At 35.0% G+C, this 21,212-nt stretch overlaps 1 protein-coding gene across 2 annotated transcripts; it reads right to left on the bottom strand.

Moving 5' to 3' along the window:
• Window positions 1-1,418: 1,418 nt before the first annotated feature.
• LOC104218102 (uncharacterized) lies at window positions 1,419-10,713 on the bottom strand. 2 transcript variants are annotated; one of them, XM_070162720.1, is made up of 2 exons: window positions 9,996-10,713; window positions 1,419-1,632 (listed from the first exon to the last, which is right to left on the bottom strand). In XM_070162720.1, exons 1-2 carry the CDS (start codon window positions 10,500-10,502, stop codon window positions 1,588-1,590), a joined length of 552 nt encoding a protein of 183 aa, XP_070018821.1. In that variant the 5' UTR covers window positions 10,503-10,713; the 3' UTR covers window positions 1,419-1,587. The 2 variants fall into 2 exon arrangements, with proteins under 2 accessions (XP_070018821.1, XP_009766806.1); XM_009768504.2 differs by lacking the exon at window positions 1,419-1,632 and adding an exon at window positions 6,484-7,324 and having other exon boundaries at window positions 9,996-10,692.
• Between the last annotated feature and the right edge of the window lie 10,499 nt (window positions 10,714-21,212).

Below are 21,212 nucleotides of genomic sequence, written 5' to 3'. Positions count from 1 at the left end.
ATCTCAAAAACGTTATTTCAATTGTTTGAAAATAGAACTTTAGTCCCTATCATTCTGTTTTTCGTAGAACTTTAAGGCAACAAAAAAGCATTTTGTTTTTGCAATTATTTTCAATCAACTTTGTCTCATTTTTTGCCGAGGCTGGGTCTGGGCCGGCCCGTGTGCCAAAAATTAATTAAATTTAAATTTAAATATTTAAAAAAGTAAAAACTAAAAAAATATTAATTATAACCCCCATTTTCCAACCTTAGATTGCTCATTTACCCTTCCATATCAACTATAATTTATATTTTTGATATGCATGTAGTATGACAAGGTTAGTTTTTCTTTTGCGTAATTAACAACGAACTAGGAAAGTTATAAGTGGCCAATATTTTTTTTTCAAAAGAAAATATTACTTTAACTAGCCAATGATCAGTTTGGTTACTTTAATATATTATTAATTATTAAATTGCTCCTCAGCATAGAAAAAGGTCAAGTTTTAATGCCCCAAAAAAAATTGACAACACTAGTAAATTTCATGAATTTTAAAAATTTATTGACTATAATGATGAAATCAACAAATAATGTTAAATCTAAATTAAAAAACCTTAAGGTATAAATTTATTGAAGCAATTCCTGAATCAAAGGAAAGTGAAAGAAAAGTATTAAAAAAATATTTATGTAACATTAACAAAAGAAGAGCTAGAGATATAGAGAATTTACATTTCAATTACAAGATTTCTTGTCAAATATCAAGATTCTTGTACACTCTAAATAAACAGAAGTCATTCATATAATTAAGAGATTATGTCACGAAAAACTATCAAAAGATTTAGTGAAATATTTTTTTTCTAAAAATATTGAAGGGTCGACCCGCCATAGCCCGAGGCCCTCTTAGGCTAAGGCTGGGCTGGCCATTTTAAGGCCCATATAGATGGAGGGTTGGCCCGACCAGCCCACGAGGTTTGGGCTGGGTTGGACTGGGCTAGCTCGTTTTGACAACTCTAGATTTTAAGCTAAATTGTTTTCAAATTTAGAAGGGTCATTCTTTTTAGAACGGACAAAAAAGGAAATAGGTTCGAGACGTAGGTAGCAGTTCTTATTAGTCCTACCAAATCATGTTAGCAGAAGATGGCATTACAGACTTTTGAGTAAACCAAATAAACTACTAGCTCTTCATGGCAATTGGAACTCTGTATCATCCAAATTTCTTTGCAAAATGCAATTCATCTTCCACACTGAACTTTTGAAATTTTATATTCAAAATTCAATTTTGTCGAAAGTTGGGGTACTTTCCACACGTATATTACGTTTCGTGTTGAAAATATTGGGTTCAGTTAAACTCAGCGAAACATACTATATATCCGTATCCGCATCTGCTGGGAAAATATAGGGGGAGGGGGAGGGGGAGGGGGAGGGGGTGGAATAGAGGAATATACATCAACTAATATAATACATCTTGTTATAGAATGATACATCTGTGGAATCTTGATCATATGTTCTAGTACATATACCAGCCTTGATTTTCTTTCACTTCACAAGAAGTGAAGTAAATAATACATTTGCGACTGCTCCTTTCAGCATGAGGTGCATATTCTTTCCCATCTACTCAGTACTAAGCATTTGCATATCATTGACAGGAGCTGGAAGCTGCAAAGATAGATAATTGGTTGTTACAGCTTACAAACTATAAGGGGTCGTTTGGTTCGTGTGTATAAAAATAATGCTGAAAAAGGTGTATTAGTAATGCATGGGTAAGTAATGTAAGTATTAGTTATGCAGATATTATTTCTTCTCCACTGTTTGGTTTGGTGTATCAAAAATTTAAAAATATTGCATATTAGCCTTGGTATTGCTAACCATAAATTGCTATGTATTAGTTATACATAGAATAATACCAAATAGGTTGTATAACTAATACTTGCAGTAGTAATACATAGGCTGAAAAAGTGTACCTAACAAGGAATTAGTAATACCAAAAGCTAATGCATGCATTAGTTTCTCTAATGCATCCTATCAAACAACCCCTAAAACCTCATATATTTTCTGAGTCACTTCTCAATAAATAGATCAATCAGGTTTCAAGAATTACTGGTGTATTACCAAATATCCACTATGGTACAACTAGTAAGAGTGACTTAAAGAAAAGTGGTGAAGTTAAAAAGGTTCGGTGCACGAAATATTCTGCGTTTACGCAAGGTTCAGGGAAGGGCCGCACCTCAAAGGGTGTGACGTAGCAGCCTACCTTGATGCAAACATTAATGGCTGATCCCACGGCCCGAACCCGTGATACGTCACATGAGGACAACTTTACCGTTGCTCAAAGGCTCCCCGAAGGATATTGAAAAGACTTGCCCAAAATCATTATGTTACACGTGTTCAATTTATTCCAATAGAAACTCCACAATCCAAATATAAGCAGTTCTTTGAAGGAATTACCCTCAGTTGCTACTGTTAGATCCGTGGTTATCCTGTATTTGTAAATAATGATTCTGGAAATTAGAACGTTATCTTGTAAACGTAAATTTAAATGATACAGAAATTAATTCGAGCTCACTGAATTCACAGTGTTTCCTGAAGGAATTTAATCCCCTCCTAGTACCCAAGGTTATAGATTATTTCCTCCCAGGATAGAACGAATTACACACTGGTGTAGCGGTACTTCAAACCCCAGTGTTTCAGCGAACACAAAGTTCGGCAGCAAATCACACTTATGGATGCTTTGTTTGTAGTTAAAAACAATGCAGAATAAGGAGGACAACTCAGAAGTCAAATGGAAATTCTGAGAGGAAGGAATGCAAAGTATAGCCAATGTTGAATTCTTACTGAAGAGAATATCAGATTGCAATTCGTTTTTCCAGTGTATACGCAGTGTATACAGAGTATATATCCAGTATATACATAGTGTATATCTAGTGTATACAGAGTGTTTCGAGTGTTTTTTCCGATGTTTCTTCTTTCTCTCCAACTTATGCTCTATTTATAGCAGTTATTTGAGAGAAATCCGCCCCCTCCATGGTGCAACAAGCACTAGGCTATCATGGAGGAAACACTTACATGGTGGAATGTACACTTGCTTGGTGGGAGGAGGACTTGCACCATTGTGGGAGGTGCACTAGGCTACTTACTGCTTAGTGTTGCAACACAATACACGGATTGAAAAATATCCGTTACAAACACGGATTATATCACGTTAATATTCACTATTAACAAATAAATTTGGTCCAAAAAATTAATCAATCGATCGATCATTTGACCAAATCCGAATCCAAATCCCATTTCCCATTCACTCTAATTTTAAGACTATTTCATCTTAAACAAAAACTCAACAATCCCCCACATGAATGGGGAATGGCTATATCACGGAAGTATGCATGAAAAACTTGTGTGATTTGCAAACAAGGATTAATTGCATCTGGATAAGTAGGTTTCCCTTTGAACTTTCCGTAGTGAACTTATGTCGGATATACTCGGTCAATCGGTAGATTTGATATCTTTGAACCGTCGAACTTTAGTGTATACCTAGACAACCATAAGTCACACAATCAATCCCTTAACCGTCTTTGGTTCTCATTGTTGTGTTCGTTTCAGCCATGAACACTGCCTGGTTTCATAAGTGCGTAGAGAATTGGCCTTGCAAAATTCTCCTTGAAGCGGCTAACACTTCACACTTACATAGGTGATTCCTAAACGTGTCATCCCATAGATACACTATTTGATATACCCTGTATCAAATTTAGAAATCATTAAAAAGCCTTAATGCTTTATCCTTGGTACTGAACATTGTCTCATCACGAGAATGGACTAAAAAAAATTTTTGTTGACAATGTTGAACCGTCATTAATGACTTTGTTTGATCTCCTTGAACCTAGATCTTGGGATCTCCAGTCTTCTAGGTAGAGTTACCGCCACAATGACTTGTTCTCGGCCATAGTCCCATTCCCCTCGATGATTTCTCAACTACCTCTCTAGTTAGGCCTTTTGTAAGTGGATCTGACACATTATCACTTGACTTTACATAGTCAATCGTGATAATTCCTCTAGAGAGAAGTTGCCTAACGGTTTTATGTCTTCGTCGTATATGACGAGATTTACCGTTATACATAACGCTCCCAGCCCTTCCAATTGCCGCTTGGCTATCACAGTGTATGCATATTGGTGCCAACGGTTTGGGCCAAAATGGAATATCTTCCAAGAAATTCCGGAGCCATTCAGCTTCTTCACCGGCTTTATCTAAGGCTATGAACTCAGCCTCCATTGTAGAGCGGGCAATACATGTTTGTTTGGACGACTTCCAAGATACCGCTCCTCCACCAATAGTGAATACATATCCACTTGTGGACTTCGAATCAGTTGAACCGGTGATCCAATTTGCATCACAATATCCTTCAATCACCGCAGGATATTTACTGTAGTGCAAATCAAAGTTTTGGGTATGTTCTAAGTATCCCAAAACTCGTTTCATTGTCATCCAATGAGATTGACCTGGATTGCTCGTGTATCGACTTAGTTTACTTATAGCACAAGCTATATCTGGTCGTGTACAATTCATGATGTACATTAAGCATCCCTAAACACGAGCATAATCCAATTGTGATATGCTTTGGCCTTTATTCTTTGCTAGTGCAAGATTTACGTCAATTGGAGTCTTTGCAACTTTAAAGCCCAAGGCTTGAATTTTTCAAGTACTGTCTTAATATAATGAGATTGTGACAATGCCAGACCTTGAGGAGTCTTTTGGATCTTAATCCCCAGAATTAAATCCGCAATTCCCAAGTCCTTCATATCAAACTTGCTAGTTAGCATACGCTTAGTAGCATTTATGTTGGCAATGTTATTACTCATTATCAGCATATCATCCACATATAGGCAAACAATGACTATGTGATTTGGAACATTTTTAATGTACACACATTTATCACATTCATTTATCTTAAAACCATTTGACAATATTGTTTGGTCAAATTTCGCATGCCATTGTTTGGGTGCTTGTTTTAGTCCGTAAAGGGACTTAACAAGTCTACATACCTTATTTTCTTTACCTGGAACCACAAACCCTTCAGGTTATTCCATGTAAATTTCTTCCTCCAACTCTCCATTTAAGAAGGCCGTTTTAACATCCATTTGATGAATTTCAAGACCATACACTGCAGCTAATGCTACTAACATCCGTATGGACGTAATCCTTGTAACTGGGGAGTATGTATCAAAGTAGTCAAGACCTTCTCGTTGTCTATACCCTTTGACAACAAGTCTTGCCTTAAATTTATCAATAGTGCCATCATCTTTCATTTTTCTCTTAAAAATCCATTTAGAACCCAAAGGTTTATTTCCAGGAGGAAGATCAACCAATTCCCATGTATGGTTGTTCAATATGGATTCTATTTCACTATTGACTGCCTCTTTCCAGAACAATGATTCCGAAGAAGACATAGCTTCTTTAAATGTTCGAGGCTCATTTTCCAATAAGAAAGTCACAAAATCTGGTCCAAACGAAGTAGACGTTCTTTGACGTTTACTACGTCTTGGATCCCCTGATTAAATGTACTTTCTTTTGTTTCTTCCCGAGGTCGTTTAGATCCTTCACCAATCAACTCGCATTCCTTTTTATACGGATATATATTTTCAAAGAACTCAGCATTATCTGATTCTATAACCGTATTATTATGAATGTCGGGATTTTCTGATTTATGAACCAGAAATCGATATGCTTTACTATTAGTCGCATATCCTATGAAAATACAATCAACTGTTTTCGGTCCTATTTTTACCCTTTTGGGTTTAGGAACTTGCACCTTTGCCAAACACCCCCACACTTTAAAATAATTCAAGTTGTGCTTCCTTCCTTTCCATTTTTCATATGGAATGGATTGTGTTTTACTATGGGGTACTCGATTTAGTATTCGGTTGGCCGTAAAAACGGTTTCCCCCCACAAGTTCTGTGGCCAACCAGAACTTATCAACAATGCATTCATCATCTCCTTTAATGAACGATTCTTTCTTTCTGCAATCCCATTGGATTGGGGCGTGTAAGGGGCTGTTGTTTGATGAATAATTCCATATTCTAAACATATTTGTTCAAAAGGAGATTCATATTCACCACCCCTATCACTTCTTATCATTTTGATTTTCTTGTTAAGTTGCGTTTCAACTTCATTTTTGTATTGCTTGAATGCGTCTATTGCTTCATCTTTACTATTAAGTAAGTAAACATAGCAATATCGAGTACTATCGTCAATAAAAGTTATGAAATACTTCTTTCCACCGCGAGATGGTATTGACTTCATGTCACAAATATCTGTGTGAATTAAGTCTAAAGGATTTGAATTCCTTTCAACCGACTTATAAGGATGTTTAACATACTTAGATTCCACACATATTTGACATTTTGATTTTTCGCATTCAAACTTAGGCAATACTTCCAAGTTAATCATTTTTCGCAAGGTTTTATAATTGACATGACCCAAACGTACATGCCATAAATCATTTGACTCAAGTAAGTAAGAAGAAGCTGAAGTTTTATTATTAGTTTCAACAACTATTACATTCAGCTTGAAAAGGCCCTCAGTAAGGTAACATTTTCCTACAAATATTTCATTCTTACTAATCACTACATTGTCAGATACAAAAATGCACTTGAAGCCGTGATTTACAAGAAGTCCAGTAGAGACTAAGTTCTTCCTAATCTCGGGAACATGAAGGACGTTGTTCAAAGTCATAACCTTGCCAGAAGTCATCTTGAGAAATATCTTACCGTATTCTTCAATTTTTGTTGTAGCAGCATTTCCCATAGAGAGCGTCTCTTCGGGTCCAGCAGAAGCATATGTAGAAAATGCTTCCCTCACATCACAAACATGGCGAGTGGCTCCAGAATCAATCCATCACTCCTTTGGGTTTCCTACCAGGTTGCATTCAGAAAGCATGGCGCACAAGTCATCAACATCATCATGCTTTTCTACCATGTTTGCTTGACCCCTTTGCTTGTCTTTCTTCCAAGCACGACACTCCGTAGATTTGTGTCCGGTTTTCCCACAGTTGTAGCAGTTACCACTGAACCGCTTCTTGCTTGGGTTGTATTTCGGACCAGAATGCTTCCACGCCTCAATCACGAGAAAGCTATCATTCTCTGGAGTTTCATCTGGAAGATCAGGAACATCTTCCTTGATGAACTTCTGTAGACATAACGTAGTCAAGTAGAAGAACATCTTTTGCTGCCAGCGCTTGAAATCCATCCCGGAAAATTTTTCGGATTTCTCTGCCGGTGCCAATGCCAGAGTTCGACTTGTCGATGCGTTGGCAGTCATCATCGGAACAACTTGATTTTCGTCATTCGCCATTTTTACTGTAAAAATGACACAAACAAACGTTTAAAACTGGAGTGAAAAATCACGTAGATTTTAATCTCCAACAAAACGCCACGAAGGCTTTACTCTCCAAATGGGAGTACACAAAACCACAAAGGTTTTAAGTTTCCAGAATAATAAGAATAACACAAATACAGAAATTAAAATTATTAAATTCCTTAAGCTTGTTAGATCTGTGGTTATCCTGTATTTGTAAATAATGATTCTGGAAATTAGAACGTTATCTTATAAACGTAAATTTAAATGATACAGAAATTAATTCGAGCCCACTGAATTCACAGTGTTTCCTTAAGGAATTTAATCCCCTCCTAGTACCCAAGGTTATAGATTATTCCTCCCAGAATAGAACGAATTACACACTGTTGTAGCGGTACTTCAAACCCCATTGTTTCAGCGAACACAAAGTTCGGCAACAAATCACACTTATGGATGCTTTGTTTGTAGTTAAAAATAATGCAGAATAAGGAGGATAACTCAGAGTCAAATGGAAATTCTGAGAGGAAGGAATGCAAAGTATAGCCAATGTTGAATTCTTACTGAAGAGAATATCAGATTGCAATTCGTTTTTTCAGTGTATACGCAATGTATACAGAGTGTATATCCAGTATATACAGAGTGTATATCCAGTATATACAGAGTGTATATCCAGTATATACAGAGTGTATATTAAGTGTATACAGAGTGTTTCGAGTGTTTTTTCCGATGTTTCTTCTTTCTCTCCAACTTATGCTCTATTTATAGCAGTTATTTGAGAGAAATCCGCCCCTCCATGGTGCAACAAGCACTAGGCTATCATGGAGGAAGCACTTACATGGTGGAATGTACACTTGCTTGGTGGGAAGAGCACTTGCACCATTGTGGGAGGTGCACTAGGCTGCTTATTGCTTAGTGTTGCAACACAATATACGGATTGAAAAACATCCGTTATAAACACGTATTATATCACGTTAATATTCACTATTAACAAATAAATTTGGTCAAAAAAATTAATTAATCGATCGATCATTTGACCAAATCCGAATCCAAAACCCATTTCCCATTCACTCTAATTTTAAGACTATTTCATCTTAAACAAAAACTCAACAGCTACTCTGTAAAGGTAAGTTATAAATTTGGAGACACGAGAAAATAATGAGCAAAACATAGGGAGGAGAAGAATACAGAGAGAATTCTGCTTATCTTGGCACAAAAATAATACTATAAAACAAACTATACACACACTCTTAAAAGAGCAGACTATATAACACGAACTCTTGCCTAAAACCTAGCTTATTACGGTTTTCACATTAAAATAACAAATTGTTCAAATCCATTAGTCAACTATTTAGGGGTTGACTGGTAGCTTTTTCTTTTAATCAAGGAAAACCAGCCACCTCTATAGTCTCTGCCACAATCTTTGGCACAGTCTTTGCTCTTCGGATGAGCACTTTATGGTGAGTACTTTGTGTATACTGGGTAAATTCCCTAATGTGTAATAGCCTACAAATCACACAAAGGATGTAAACCGTACTAGGCAACCGCTGTGCGACAAGCTCTGCCTAGAAGACATTGAGAGGTGATCAATCTCAGATCATCTGTATGGATAACTGCTCTCCAAACCAACTGGCCATCACCGAAGGAATGACTTGTAACTTTTGCTCAAGTAATATTATTATTTTCTCAACCTAAGACTGCTCTACTTGTAGTGACTTTTTCTCATTTGTAAGTCATGTTAACATACCTAATTTGCAAAAGGCAAAGAAATTATTTTTAATGATTACAGTTACCAAAATATTATCCAAAAATCACAGAGAATCTTATTCAACAAAATCCTCACTATTTTCATCTACGTTATTCGAATTCACCGAAAATATCATTAGCTGTATGTTTTGGATCCTTCAAAAGTAGACCATTTTTGAAGAAGCCGACACGAGTACAACAACATTTTGAAGAGATCGCGCAACATAAATTTTCACCAACTAGCCAAAAAAGGTAATGCACACAACCATTTTTAATATTACTACATCTCTCAATTAAATGATCAGACCTTTCAAGTTTCAACCAATAAAGGCTAACAATTCCTCAAATGGAAGTTTTGGTAAACACATAGGATACTCCTAGACACCAATTTAGAAACTTCGTTATTCTCTCCGTTTTAAATTATCCGTCATTGAATAGTTGTCTCAAATATTTGTCATTATAGAAATTCAAGACTAAATTAATTTTTTTTTCTTCCTATTTTACCATTAATATTATATGTTCTTGAAAACTACAAGTACCTTAAGAATAAGCAAAATTTTAAATGTACAGAGATTATAAAGAAGAATAAAACGTCAAAAATTTAATATTTTCTTAAGAGACGTGCAAATGAATGAACAACAAAGTTAGTAATGTGAAGTTAACTATCTAACCTTTGGGGAGAAGTAAACTATTTTCTAGAAAAATAAGTTATTTTTGGTGTTTGATTGTCAAAAGAAAATTTCCACCAAAACTGAAAATTATTTTCCTTCACGATTATCTCAGCTCTTAACGTATAACTGCTTTAACTAACACTTCCAAATAATTATCAATCTTTACTACTCAACACTTCACCAAAACACTACCCAGTTCGCTAAACAGTAAATTCGATCGAATATCTATATAAAGATCTCAAAATTCAAAAAGATTTACCTGTAGAACTTGTCTCAAAGATCCACCACAAGAGCTCAACCAAATTCCATTATTCATACAAGAATGAATAGTCTCAAACTGATTCACATCAAGCTTCTTATTAACAAACCCAATCTGAAAGTAAACACTATCAGAAGGTGGCAAATCAACTCTAATTTCATTAACATTGAACCAAAAAAAGAATCTTTTCACTTCAATCCCTTTTAACTCAGTCATTGACCCAATACTTAGCTTTCCACTAATCTTTTCAGCATAATAAACCAAATATTCAAACTCTACATAACAAGGGGTCTTTAAAAAAACTTCAAAGTTTCCATCTTTATCAAGATTAAAGGATTCCACAGTGTCTGGAAAGATGCCACGTGGAAGCCCAAAATCTGGGAGAATATCATATATTGTCGGTTTTGGTTCTGGCTGTGGTGATGGGCTGAGTATGAAAGAGAGGGTAAAAGGGGTTAATATGAAGAGAAGAGAAATACCCAAATGGAATCTTGAATTGGAAGCCATGTTTGTTGAAGAAATTGAGCTTTGGAGTGAAGGTAGTGCTTTAGATGGTTGTACTTTCTGCTTAAAGAGTTGTACCTTAATTGGATGGGGGGAGAAAAAAAAAATAGTACAGTTTTATAGGTTAGAGAAAGAGAGAGTAGTTAGTTTTGGACTTTTGTGATGACATAGGAGAAAGAAGCCAAAAAAGTGCAATTTCTTGGAAGGTGGGAGTGTTTAAATTATTGAAATATTGTGGGCAATTTATCTCCAAAAGTTAGGGACATATTTAATTATTCAAAATTCATGTACTACCCTTATTCAAAATTAGGGACATTCTTAATAAAGGAATTCTTTAATAGTGTCTCGATTTCAAGAAAGTTTAGTTAATTATAAAAATCTTCACTATATACATCACTTTAGTTCGTGTGCCTAATTAAACACGTTCTTTTATATTCTGAGAGCTTATTATAAGTTGGCTAGTTTATAATAATCAATTTACTTTGACAACACCAAAGTATAAAGTATATTTTTTGAAAAACTTTCTCTCCCTACTCTCTCACTCATGCTCTCGGCGCATGTTAGCTAAACATACGCCGGTGTGTTCATGGAAGGAGAGCAAGGACGGGGATGAGAGAGAGGGCGAGGAAGACCAAAAAAAGTACCCATAGTTTCCTTTGGGAGCTCAGTTGGAGCTCGAATTCAAGGTGATGGAACTCCTAAGGCAGCAACAATGGCTTCCCCTGTGCAAATAGCTGAAGAGATTAGATCTGTGAAAACAGGATCTACATCAAACCTTAGTGGGATTTCAAAGAAGCTGACCATGAATGAACCTCTGAAGAATACTACAGAGGCAATAACTCAGAGAAATACAGAATCAAAGGCAGTGGAACTAATGAAACAGGGACTTCAGAGCATAAATCAACTAAACAAACAGCAGAGGCAGCAAAGCCGTTGAGTGCATGGACAAATCTGTTGAAAGGAAATAGGTATGCAACAAATGGTATGACACTATCCTACATCCCAATACAAAATTGTAAATGGCCAAACTATGGTGCAATTAGAAGCAGAAAAAGTAGAACCAGAGGAGGAAAAATGGAAGTGTGCTTTAATTGCCTACATCATAGGAGAGACACCAGGATATAATGCCATGAGCAGGTATGTTAGTCAAAATTGGTTGAATATAGAAGCATCAGATGTCTATTTGCATGAAGAGGGATATTATGTGATTCGATTCCACTCAATTACTGATATGCACACTGTTTTTTATGCTGGACCATACACCATTAGTAATCGACCTATAATTTTAGAACCTTGGACAACGGAGTTGGATTTCAATAACGAATTTCCCACTGAGATTCCCCTATGGGTCAAATTCCCCAACCTTCCAATGAGTTGTTGGAGTAGCAAATCCTTGAGTAGGATAGCAAGTGCTTTACGAACCCATTTGTTTGTAGATGAGGGTACCACAAAACAAATAAGGATATCCTTTGCAAGAATGTTGGTAGAAGTAAACATCAGTGATCCACTTCCTTCTGAAGTTACAGTGGTCGATCCAAAAGGCAGACACTTTCAACAAGTTGTGACCTATGATTGGAAGCCTGAGTTGTCACGACCCAAACCGATAGGCTGCGACGGGTAACTGAGTCCTACCTGTCAAACACCCCTAAGCATGCGTCTAAGATATGAACCTGAATAACACCTGTTGAATTACGAAAATAACATACATGAAGAAAACTTGTCAACAAGGCATATGTACGTATACATCCAGAATACAGTGGGCGAGCCAGCAAGACTGCTATAGACAACTATACATCCAAAATTGAAAGCCGACAAGGCCACATACAGCCCAACTAGACATACTGTCTACAGACCTCTAATAGAAGTACAAATGTACAAAGACGGAACTGAGCCATGTCATACCCATATATGCATATATATATATATATATATGTGTGTGTGTGTGTGTGTGTGTGTGTGTATGTGTGTGTGTATATATATATATATATATATATACATATGTGTGTGTGTGTATATATGTATATATATGCATATATGTATATATATAAGCATATCGTACCAGAATCGAAAGCAGCTCCGAATCAAGTGGAGCACGCCAACTCTCGCTGATCAAGGATCATAATAAGGGGGACCCTCAGCTTGCCTACCTGCACCTGCGGGCATGAAATGCAAGCCCTGTGAAATAGGGCGTCAGTACGAAAAAATGTACTGAGTATGTAAGGCATGAAAATTAGTACGTAAAAGATATAGATGAAACATGGAATAAAGAAACACATTTTAAATTTGAATAACTTTGTAAATTTTGAAACATTTATAATATCATGCACATGCGTATAAATGTCGTGACATGCATAGGTATGGGTGTGCATAATATCATCAAGCCACTGAGGGCATCCTATCATATCGTCTCGGCCACTGTGGGCAACATCATCAACATATACCATCTAATCAGGTGGTGGTGCATATATAATGCCGTAATCTTTTTCCATATCTCATATACATATATTTACATATATACGCGTATATAACGCCATATGGTCACGGGTCGATACACATGTATAAATGGGTGAAATACATGAAAAATACGTAAAAATTTCAATATTCCTTCCGGATAAACTTTTTTAACTGCGTATTATTCTGAGACCCATGAACAGAAGATGATAATAATTCACATGGGGAATCAAGAATATAGACACCCCTAGTATTTCTATAAATAAAGTAATTTGTGGAAACTGTGCATTTGCTCGTTTCTTTAGTATAGTTTAGACCATGCCAAAAGAAAGAAGGAATGGCCTTAACATACCTAGAGTAGAAAAAACTCCGTATAATATTCTTGGAGAAGATTGCACCGTACTCCTTTAAAACCGTAAAAGTTTTACGTTGTTAGGCTTCTAAAAAGCCTCATTGTTAATAAAGTGTTAGAAAATCATAAATTTGAAATTTTGATAAGATGGCAACGTTCTACTCTTGATAAACTTCCTAATGTAAGAATTGATAAGAAATGATGTATCTAATACAATTGTTAAAGTTCCTAATGTAAGAATTGATAGTAAATAAATTGATAAGAATTGTAAAAGTTCCTAACACAATTCTGAGAGAAAGAATTGCATGGAAATGATGTGTCCCTTTCTTTGCTAAATGAGTTGCCACCTATAAAAATTACTTAAGAGTCATCTTAAGTTATATGCGGGGGCTGTCATGTTTTGGGAGAGGGGGTGTTAGCCTTATCCCATAATTTAATAGTTAACAGGGGAATGTCTTGTTACCCGGTAATTAATCAATTACCCGTATAATTTAAAAATTATCTCAAATTACTTAAAATTCTACTTATTTTAATATACTTTATATATACTTTATACATTATACTATCGTGGTCATATAGTACCTTATATGGTACTAGTTCATAATCATCGGGTATTATTGCTTAACCTATATTTTATCCCAAATTGGCCACTTTCAACGAAACTCGTTTTCTTTAATTCGTGTACCCTTTATCCTTCATGACACTTCTTTATCGCTTGTTATAAATAGCGTAAATACGTTAACATCAAGATGGTCTCATCCCTCAGTCTACATCAATTAACTAAAGACGAAACTTTTAACGTACGAAAACGCGAGATGTAACATGAGTGCTGTGGAATATGTCAATTAATAGGTTATATCTGCCATGAAAAGGATAAACAGAAGTTGCAACAGATCCCTCAACCCAAAATAAAGAGGAATACTAAAGCTGTCACACAAGAATGGAGGTGCAAAGGACCTACGAAAGCACTTTCAACAGGTGGTGATCAAGCAGAATCCTCTGGTGAGGGCAAACAACAAGACCAGCAGTATAATGAACAGAAAAGTACTCCTCCTGCTAATAGAGTGGAAGAGAGACCGGAAAAGAGCAGAGCGAAAGCTTTGGAAGTAAGCCCGGAGTTCAATCTACAAAACTTCCCTATCCTATGCTCTGTTCCAACCAAGAATGGGTTTGAAGTGCTACATGAAGGAAGCAGTAAAGTCCAAGGCCTACCCCTGGATAGAGGAAGAGGTTCCAAAATTATCTAATGAATTGGATATTTTGGAATGTTAGAGGAATGAATAAGAGGTATAAACAGAAGGAATTGAGGAATTACTTTAAAAATAAAAAAATAAGACTGGCAGGGCTTATAGAAACAAGAATAAAGGAGCACGATTCCATGAAGATTAACAAAAAAATAAATCCTAACTGGGAGATGATTACTAACTACCAAACTGCAGCAAATGGAAGATTGTAGTTGGCCTGGGATCCACAGTGGTGTAAAGTTAATCTGTTGAAAGCTGAAGCCCAAATTATCCATTGTGAGGCCATAAGCAAAGTAGGGGATCTGAATTGTTGCCTCACCATAGTATATGGTTTCAATACTATTGAGCACAGGAAATCGCTATGGGATAACTTGCGAGGAGCAGCAGTAGGTATCAATAAGCCTTGGCTTGTGGTGGAAGACTTTAATGCAATTATGTTCCAGGATGATCGACTATTTGGTAATCCAATTACATATACTGAAATTAAAGACTATTCTGAATGCGCACATGAATGGCTCCTAACAAAAATACAATGGGGAGGAGACTACTACAACTGGTCCAATAAAGCTAGGATCAGACAGAATTTATAGTAGATTGGATAGCGCTTTTGGAAATCATGAATGGATGATGGCATGTGGGCACCTGATAATGAAATATGATGTACCTTTCATATCAGCTCATGCCCCTATGCTACTGACATTAGCTTCTTCTAGCAGTAATATCAGGGTACCTTTCAAATTTTTCAATGTATGGGCCAATCATGAGGAATTTCTGAAGATAGTAGAGGAGATCTGGCATCAGTCATATACCACAATCAAGATGAAGAACATTTGGGTGAAGATGAAGTGTCTCAGACCAGTACTAAAGAGGCTGAATAATGAAGAGTTTAAGTTCATTAATCAGAAAATAGAAAAGGCCAGGCAAGAGCTAGCGATCACTCAAGAGCAAATACACATGAAGAGTAATATTGAACTATTGGAAAAAAAAAAGAGTTAATACAAAACTTGGAGAAATGGTCCATGGCTGAAGAAAGTGCTTTGTAGCAGAAGTCCAAGGCTAACTGGATCAAGCTAGGGGACTCCAATACTAAATATTTTTCAGCCCTGATCAAGGAGAGGACTCAGAGAAAGCAGATAACAGAACTTACATCACTCAGCAACAAAAGGCTATCTGAGCCAAAGAAAATCAAAGAGAAAATAGTGAATTTTTACAAAGGCTTGATGAGATATGCAGCTCATACATTACCAACAGTCAACAAGATCACTATGAGGAAAGGACTAACCATCTCACATCAGCAAAGAATAAGACTATGTGCAGAGGTGACTGAACATGAGATTTATGAAGGCTTATCCTCAATAGGAAATGACAAATCACAAGGTGTGGATGGATATAATGCATACTTCTTCAAGAAAGTATGGTCAATAGTGAAATCAGAAGTAGTAGAAGCTATAGAGGATTTCTTCAAAACTGGAAAATTGTATAAGAAAATAAACTGTACAACCATCACTCTGATCCCAAAGACTAACAATCCAAATTCAGTGAAGGAGTATAGACTCATTGCATATTTTACTATCCTATACAAAATGATTGCTAAAATATTAGACTTCAGATTGCAAGGTGTGGTACCAGACATCATTTGTGAGACCCAGGGGTTTATCCCGGGAAGAAAAATAGCTGATAATATAATTCTTGCTCACGAGCTTATCAAATCCTATACAAGGAAGAATGTATCACCCAGATGCATGATAAAAATTGACATGCAAAAAGCGTATGAATCTGTAGAATAGCCATTTCTGAGGCAGATGCTTGCAGAGCTTGGATTCCTAGAACAGTTTATTACTTGGGTAATGGAGTATGTCCAAACAGTAAATTATACTATGATGATCAATGGTGAGCCAAGTGAACCTTTCAATGCAGCAAGAGGTCTTCGACAAGGAGACCCAATGTCTCCTTTTCTGTTTGCAATTGCTACGGAATATCTAAGCAGAAAGCTCAATGAATTGAAAGAAGATAGATCCTTTTAGTTTCACCCAAGATGTGCAAAACTAGGAATTACACACCTCAGTTTTGCAGATGATCTGTTCCTCTTTGTCAAAGGGAACTTAACTTTTATTACTGCTCTACACAAGTCTTTTAGCCAGCTTTTTGAAGCTTCAAGATTTCAGGCTAATCTTGGTAAGAGTTGTGTGTATTTTGGTGAAGTTAAATAGAGATTCAAGACAACATATTAAGCCACTTAGGTTGTGTGTATGGAACCTTACTTTTTAAATACTTGGGGGTGCCTTTATCAACAAAGAAGCTCACATTACTACAATTGCAACCACTAATACAAAAGATCACAACTAGAGTAACTTCTTGGACTGCCAGAAAGTTGTCCTATGCAGGCAGAACTTAGCTGGTCAAATCTGTGCTCTTTAGAATTCAGGCCTACTGGGCACAACTGTTTCTAATACATGCAAAGGTCCTGAAAACTATAGATGCTTATTATAGAAGCTATGTATGGTCAGGGAGTAACACAATCACTAGGAAAGCTTTGGTGGCATAGGATAGAGTGTGCGCTCCTAAATCATTAGCTTCTATGATTGTGTTTAGATAGCTAATTGTGTTTGATTAGCTATGATTTTGTACAGTTTCAAAGGTGATTAATACAAAAATTTAGTTACCAAAAAAACAAAAAGAAGTACAAAGTATTTTGTGTATTGATTTTAACATAATTTCTATTAACTGAACAAAGTACAAAGTAAAATCACATTAAGATATATTTAGCCATGATTTCAATTTTATAAGTTCTGAATTTTAGAACAACGATTATAACTACTAATTAATTATTGGATTCTAAATTTAATACATATACATATTTAATGATTTTTATAATAGAAATACACTTGTAGATATTGAAAATTTGTCAAATTAGTGCATACAAAATTTGGACTAGAACATATACTAGATGAGCCCATTAGGGTTGCTTAATGGCTACTCCATCCAACCCCTAATTCATGCTTATAAATATCCTTCAAAAACTATCTCAGCAGTTCTATAAACTCTCGGAATATACGTTATGAGATCAAATATACGATCTTCGAAATTTCATAAAATTCTTGGAATATTCTTTAAGAGATCAAAGACATTTCAAATCGGTCTTGCTCAAACTACTAGCAACATTCAAGACCCAAATGGAGTGCTGCTATATGCTTCTTGATCATCAAATACATCAAGGAGATGCATATCATCCTACGTTCGAGAAATACGCCACTAAGGCCCTCGAATTACGGATAACAAATCGGAGGAAAGCATTAAGGGATAAACAGAGTTGTAACCCGAAATTTTTATTAATCTTTATAGTTATTTGTGGTTACAGTTTTATTTTTTCTGCACAAATTTATTGCAAACAACACTATTGAACAAAAACTGTCGAGTTCGACCGAATTCGTATTTGGACTTCTACCTCCATCCATGTATTCACAATATTGTGCCAACCTCTAAATATACCTTGAAGAGAATGTGATGTATTAAAGTAGAGAGAGAAAGAAAATAGTGTAACTGAATAGCGTATTTAATGGCTTAGGGCTAGGAGGTAACCAAAATTAAATATTTTGCTATAAACCTTAAAAGGTATGTATAGAATATAATTTTTTTAAATAGTATTTATTTAAAATAAATAAAGTGTTAACCTTTGCTATATATGATGTGTATTAGTGTGACACGATTAAATTTACTCTTTTAAAATCAGATGCTTATTTCCTTGTTACGACGAAGAACTATGCTCACTATGAGTAATTTCCCTATAATAAACAAAACAAAAAATCGAGCTCCTATAACATTTAAGCCATTTTTTTATCTCAAATGAGGAAGCAAATAAATAAACAAAAACTTGTTCCGTTTTTGTTTAACGTGAATATTTTTTTTTATAATTATAATTAATCTATACAAAATGTGTTCTGGTCCTTGTCATTTTCCTCACCTACTCTTGCCATATCATGTGGTTAGGAAAATGGAGATGGACTAGCAAATGGGTACGGCAGAAGAGTTGTAATATATATATATATATATATATATATATATATATATATATATATATATTATTATTTTTGTAAGAGAGGAAACCCACAGTCGCTATAACCTCTATCCTCTGTCAATCTTGGAAATCTAAGGCTCGGATTACAAATATATGTCTAAAATTTGGTGAGGAAAATTATGCAGTAGCCAATAAATGTATCGTATAATTAGGTGGGATGCGCACAACTTGCTTGAGTATCACATGTAATTTTTGTCTATCAGGCAAGGTTAGTAGCTAATTGAGCAGGTTTAGTGTATATTCATAGGCAAAATTAATGTATGCATACATTACAATTTGAACTTATACCAGATAACCAATAAAGACCATTTTTTAAAAACACTATTAAACGGAGCCAAAAATTCAAATCAACCTTATAAAAATCATTCTTGTAAATCACCCTCTGGCATGGGCTGTTTGTTCGATAGAAGGAAGAATTGGCCCATTTTTGGTTGGGAAATTACCAACTATGTCCATTTATAAGTAGCTCATTACAAAAATTGGCCAATTGATAAAATATTACTAATATTAGCCAAATTAGCCAATTAGCTATTTGTAGTAAAAAAATATCAAATTTTTGCTGTGTTTTGAGTGGGTGCTATTGGAATAGATTGGGCACAACTTAAGGAGCTTGAATCTCAATTTTTGGGATGATTTGGTGAAGTTTTGAGGTGGTTTGAATTGAAAATTCGAAGTAAAAACTGAACATGAAAAAAATGATAGGTGTATCATACTGTGTATCATTTGTGTATCACATATGTATCATATTTGTATCAAATTATGTATCATATGTATATCCATGTATACCTGTGTGTGAGATACATGCGTGATACATGCGTCGCAGAAGACTTTTTTGAACTCGATTTAATTACGAATTTTGATAATTAACCAGTCCAAATCACCTCCAATCTTTCTCAAATTTTGTATATTGACTTATCTGTATATTTTCAATGAATTTCAACTATACCCATTGAAAAGGTTATTTTTTTTGTTTAGATTTTTGGAATATTGTATATATTTTTGTATTTCATCACCTTATTTGCTACCTCATCCGTGAAATTTTCTTTCCGTCTTGTATTTAGTGTTGCTAATCATGCTTAAAAATATGGAAGGTGATTTTTGCATGTGATTCTTTGAGAGAAAGAACCCTTTTATTTGGTTTTTCAATTTTTGTTGGCTAGTTTAGTAAGTCTATGACTAATGGCTAGAGGTTGGTAAGTTGAGGTTTATTTGGGACATTTGTGTAAGTTTCCCTTTTTGGTTTAGTCCATGTTGCGCTGATTTGTCGTTGCCATTTTTTTTTTTTTTTTACAATTCACAATTTTATTAGATAATTAGTCGGGGTATTATCACTTTTAATCCGCGCCAGAAATTATTTACATTTATTAGCCTAAAAATATATATAAAATATATATTATTTTTGTATATAACATACAAAATGTATATATATTGAAAAAATATAAAAAATTTATATATTTTTCGACTATTATTTTTACGGCGGCTATACAGTGTTATTTTTTCTAATTAGTCTTTGAAAAGTTTTCTTTTTCCATCATTATATTAGTCTATCCTTTATAAAAAAAATATTAGTCAATGCTTTTCTACACATTTTGAACTATCCTTTTCTTTTCTATTGTAGAGATACTTATTTGAAAAAACAATTCACGTTATAATATACTGGCATTCGTATTTGCTTTGTTTTCTCGGTTGGCTCTTTTAGACACACACATAAACAAAAATATTACTTTAAAAGTAGTGATTTAAATTTCCATGCTTAACCATAGATTAACTTATCTTTTCTAAGCCGATGGTCTTTCGAAAACGGCTTTTATATCTTCTTGAAGGGATGAGTAAGGTCTACGTACATATTATCCTCCCCAGATCTCACTTGTGAAATTAGACTGAGTTTTTTGTAGTTGTTTGTTTAACCCATAGATTAACTTAACATGAAGCTTAATAGATAGATTAATATTGATTCTTTGTTCATTCTTTATAGCTCAATGTTTCATAATTTTATAATTAACTTGCTAGTTCTCCGTGATTTAAATGGAATTCTTTTACCATTATTTAAGGTTCTTGCAAAAGAAATGGGCAAAAAAAAAAAGAGTAAAATGTATATAATTCATATACAAGATATCTAAATGTATAGATCGAGAAAGAGTTTGTCCTTTTCAAAGGACACTCAGTGAGTGCTTTATGTGATTCTAATTTTAATTTAATAAACCAAAAATAATAAATAGAAACAAGTGCTAGTAACATATTTCAAAGGACACTGTGATACTTTGGGCGAATCTTTCATCGATAAAATATGAGAGAGATGTTTGGCATATAAGTAAACAAGTCTTAGACTCTAGTAGTGCATTTTAAAGTTGTACGGACCTATACCCAAAACAGACAATATCACTAGTGGACTGAACTGTTACATATAGTATCAGAGTCACTCCGCGTGCAACATTGAATGATGGTTGGGCAAACTTCAGCGAGGACGCTGAGTCCCAAGGGGATGTATGTGTCACCTTAGGCGAATCCCACATCGACAAAATACGGGAAAGATACTGAATATATCAATAAACATATCTTAGACTAGTGACGTATTTTAAAGCTATGCAGAC

This window comes from Nicotiana sylvestris, chromosome 11 (assembly GCF_000393655.2).
Source record: "Nicotiana sylvestris chromosome 11, ASM39365v2, whole genome shotgun sequence".
NCBI classification, from domain to species: Eukaryota; Viridiplantae; Streptophyta; class Magnoliopsida; order Solanales; family Solanaceae; genus Nicotiana; species Nicotiana sylvestris.
Note: the sequence above shows the minus strand (reverse complement) of the source record. Positions and strands in the feature narration are given on the sequence as shown.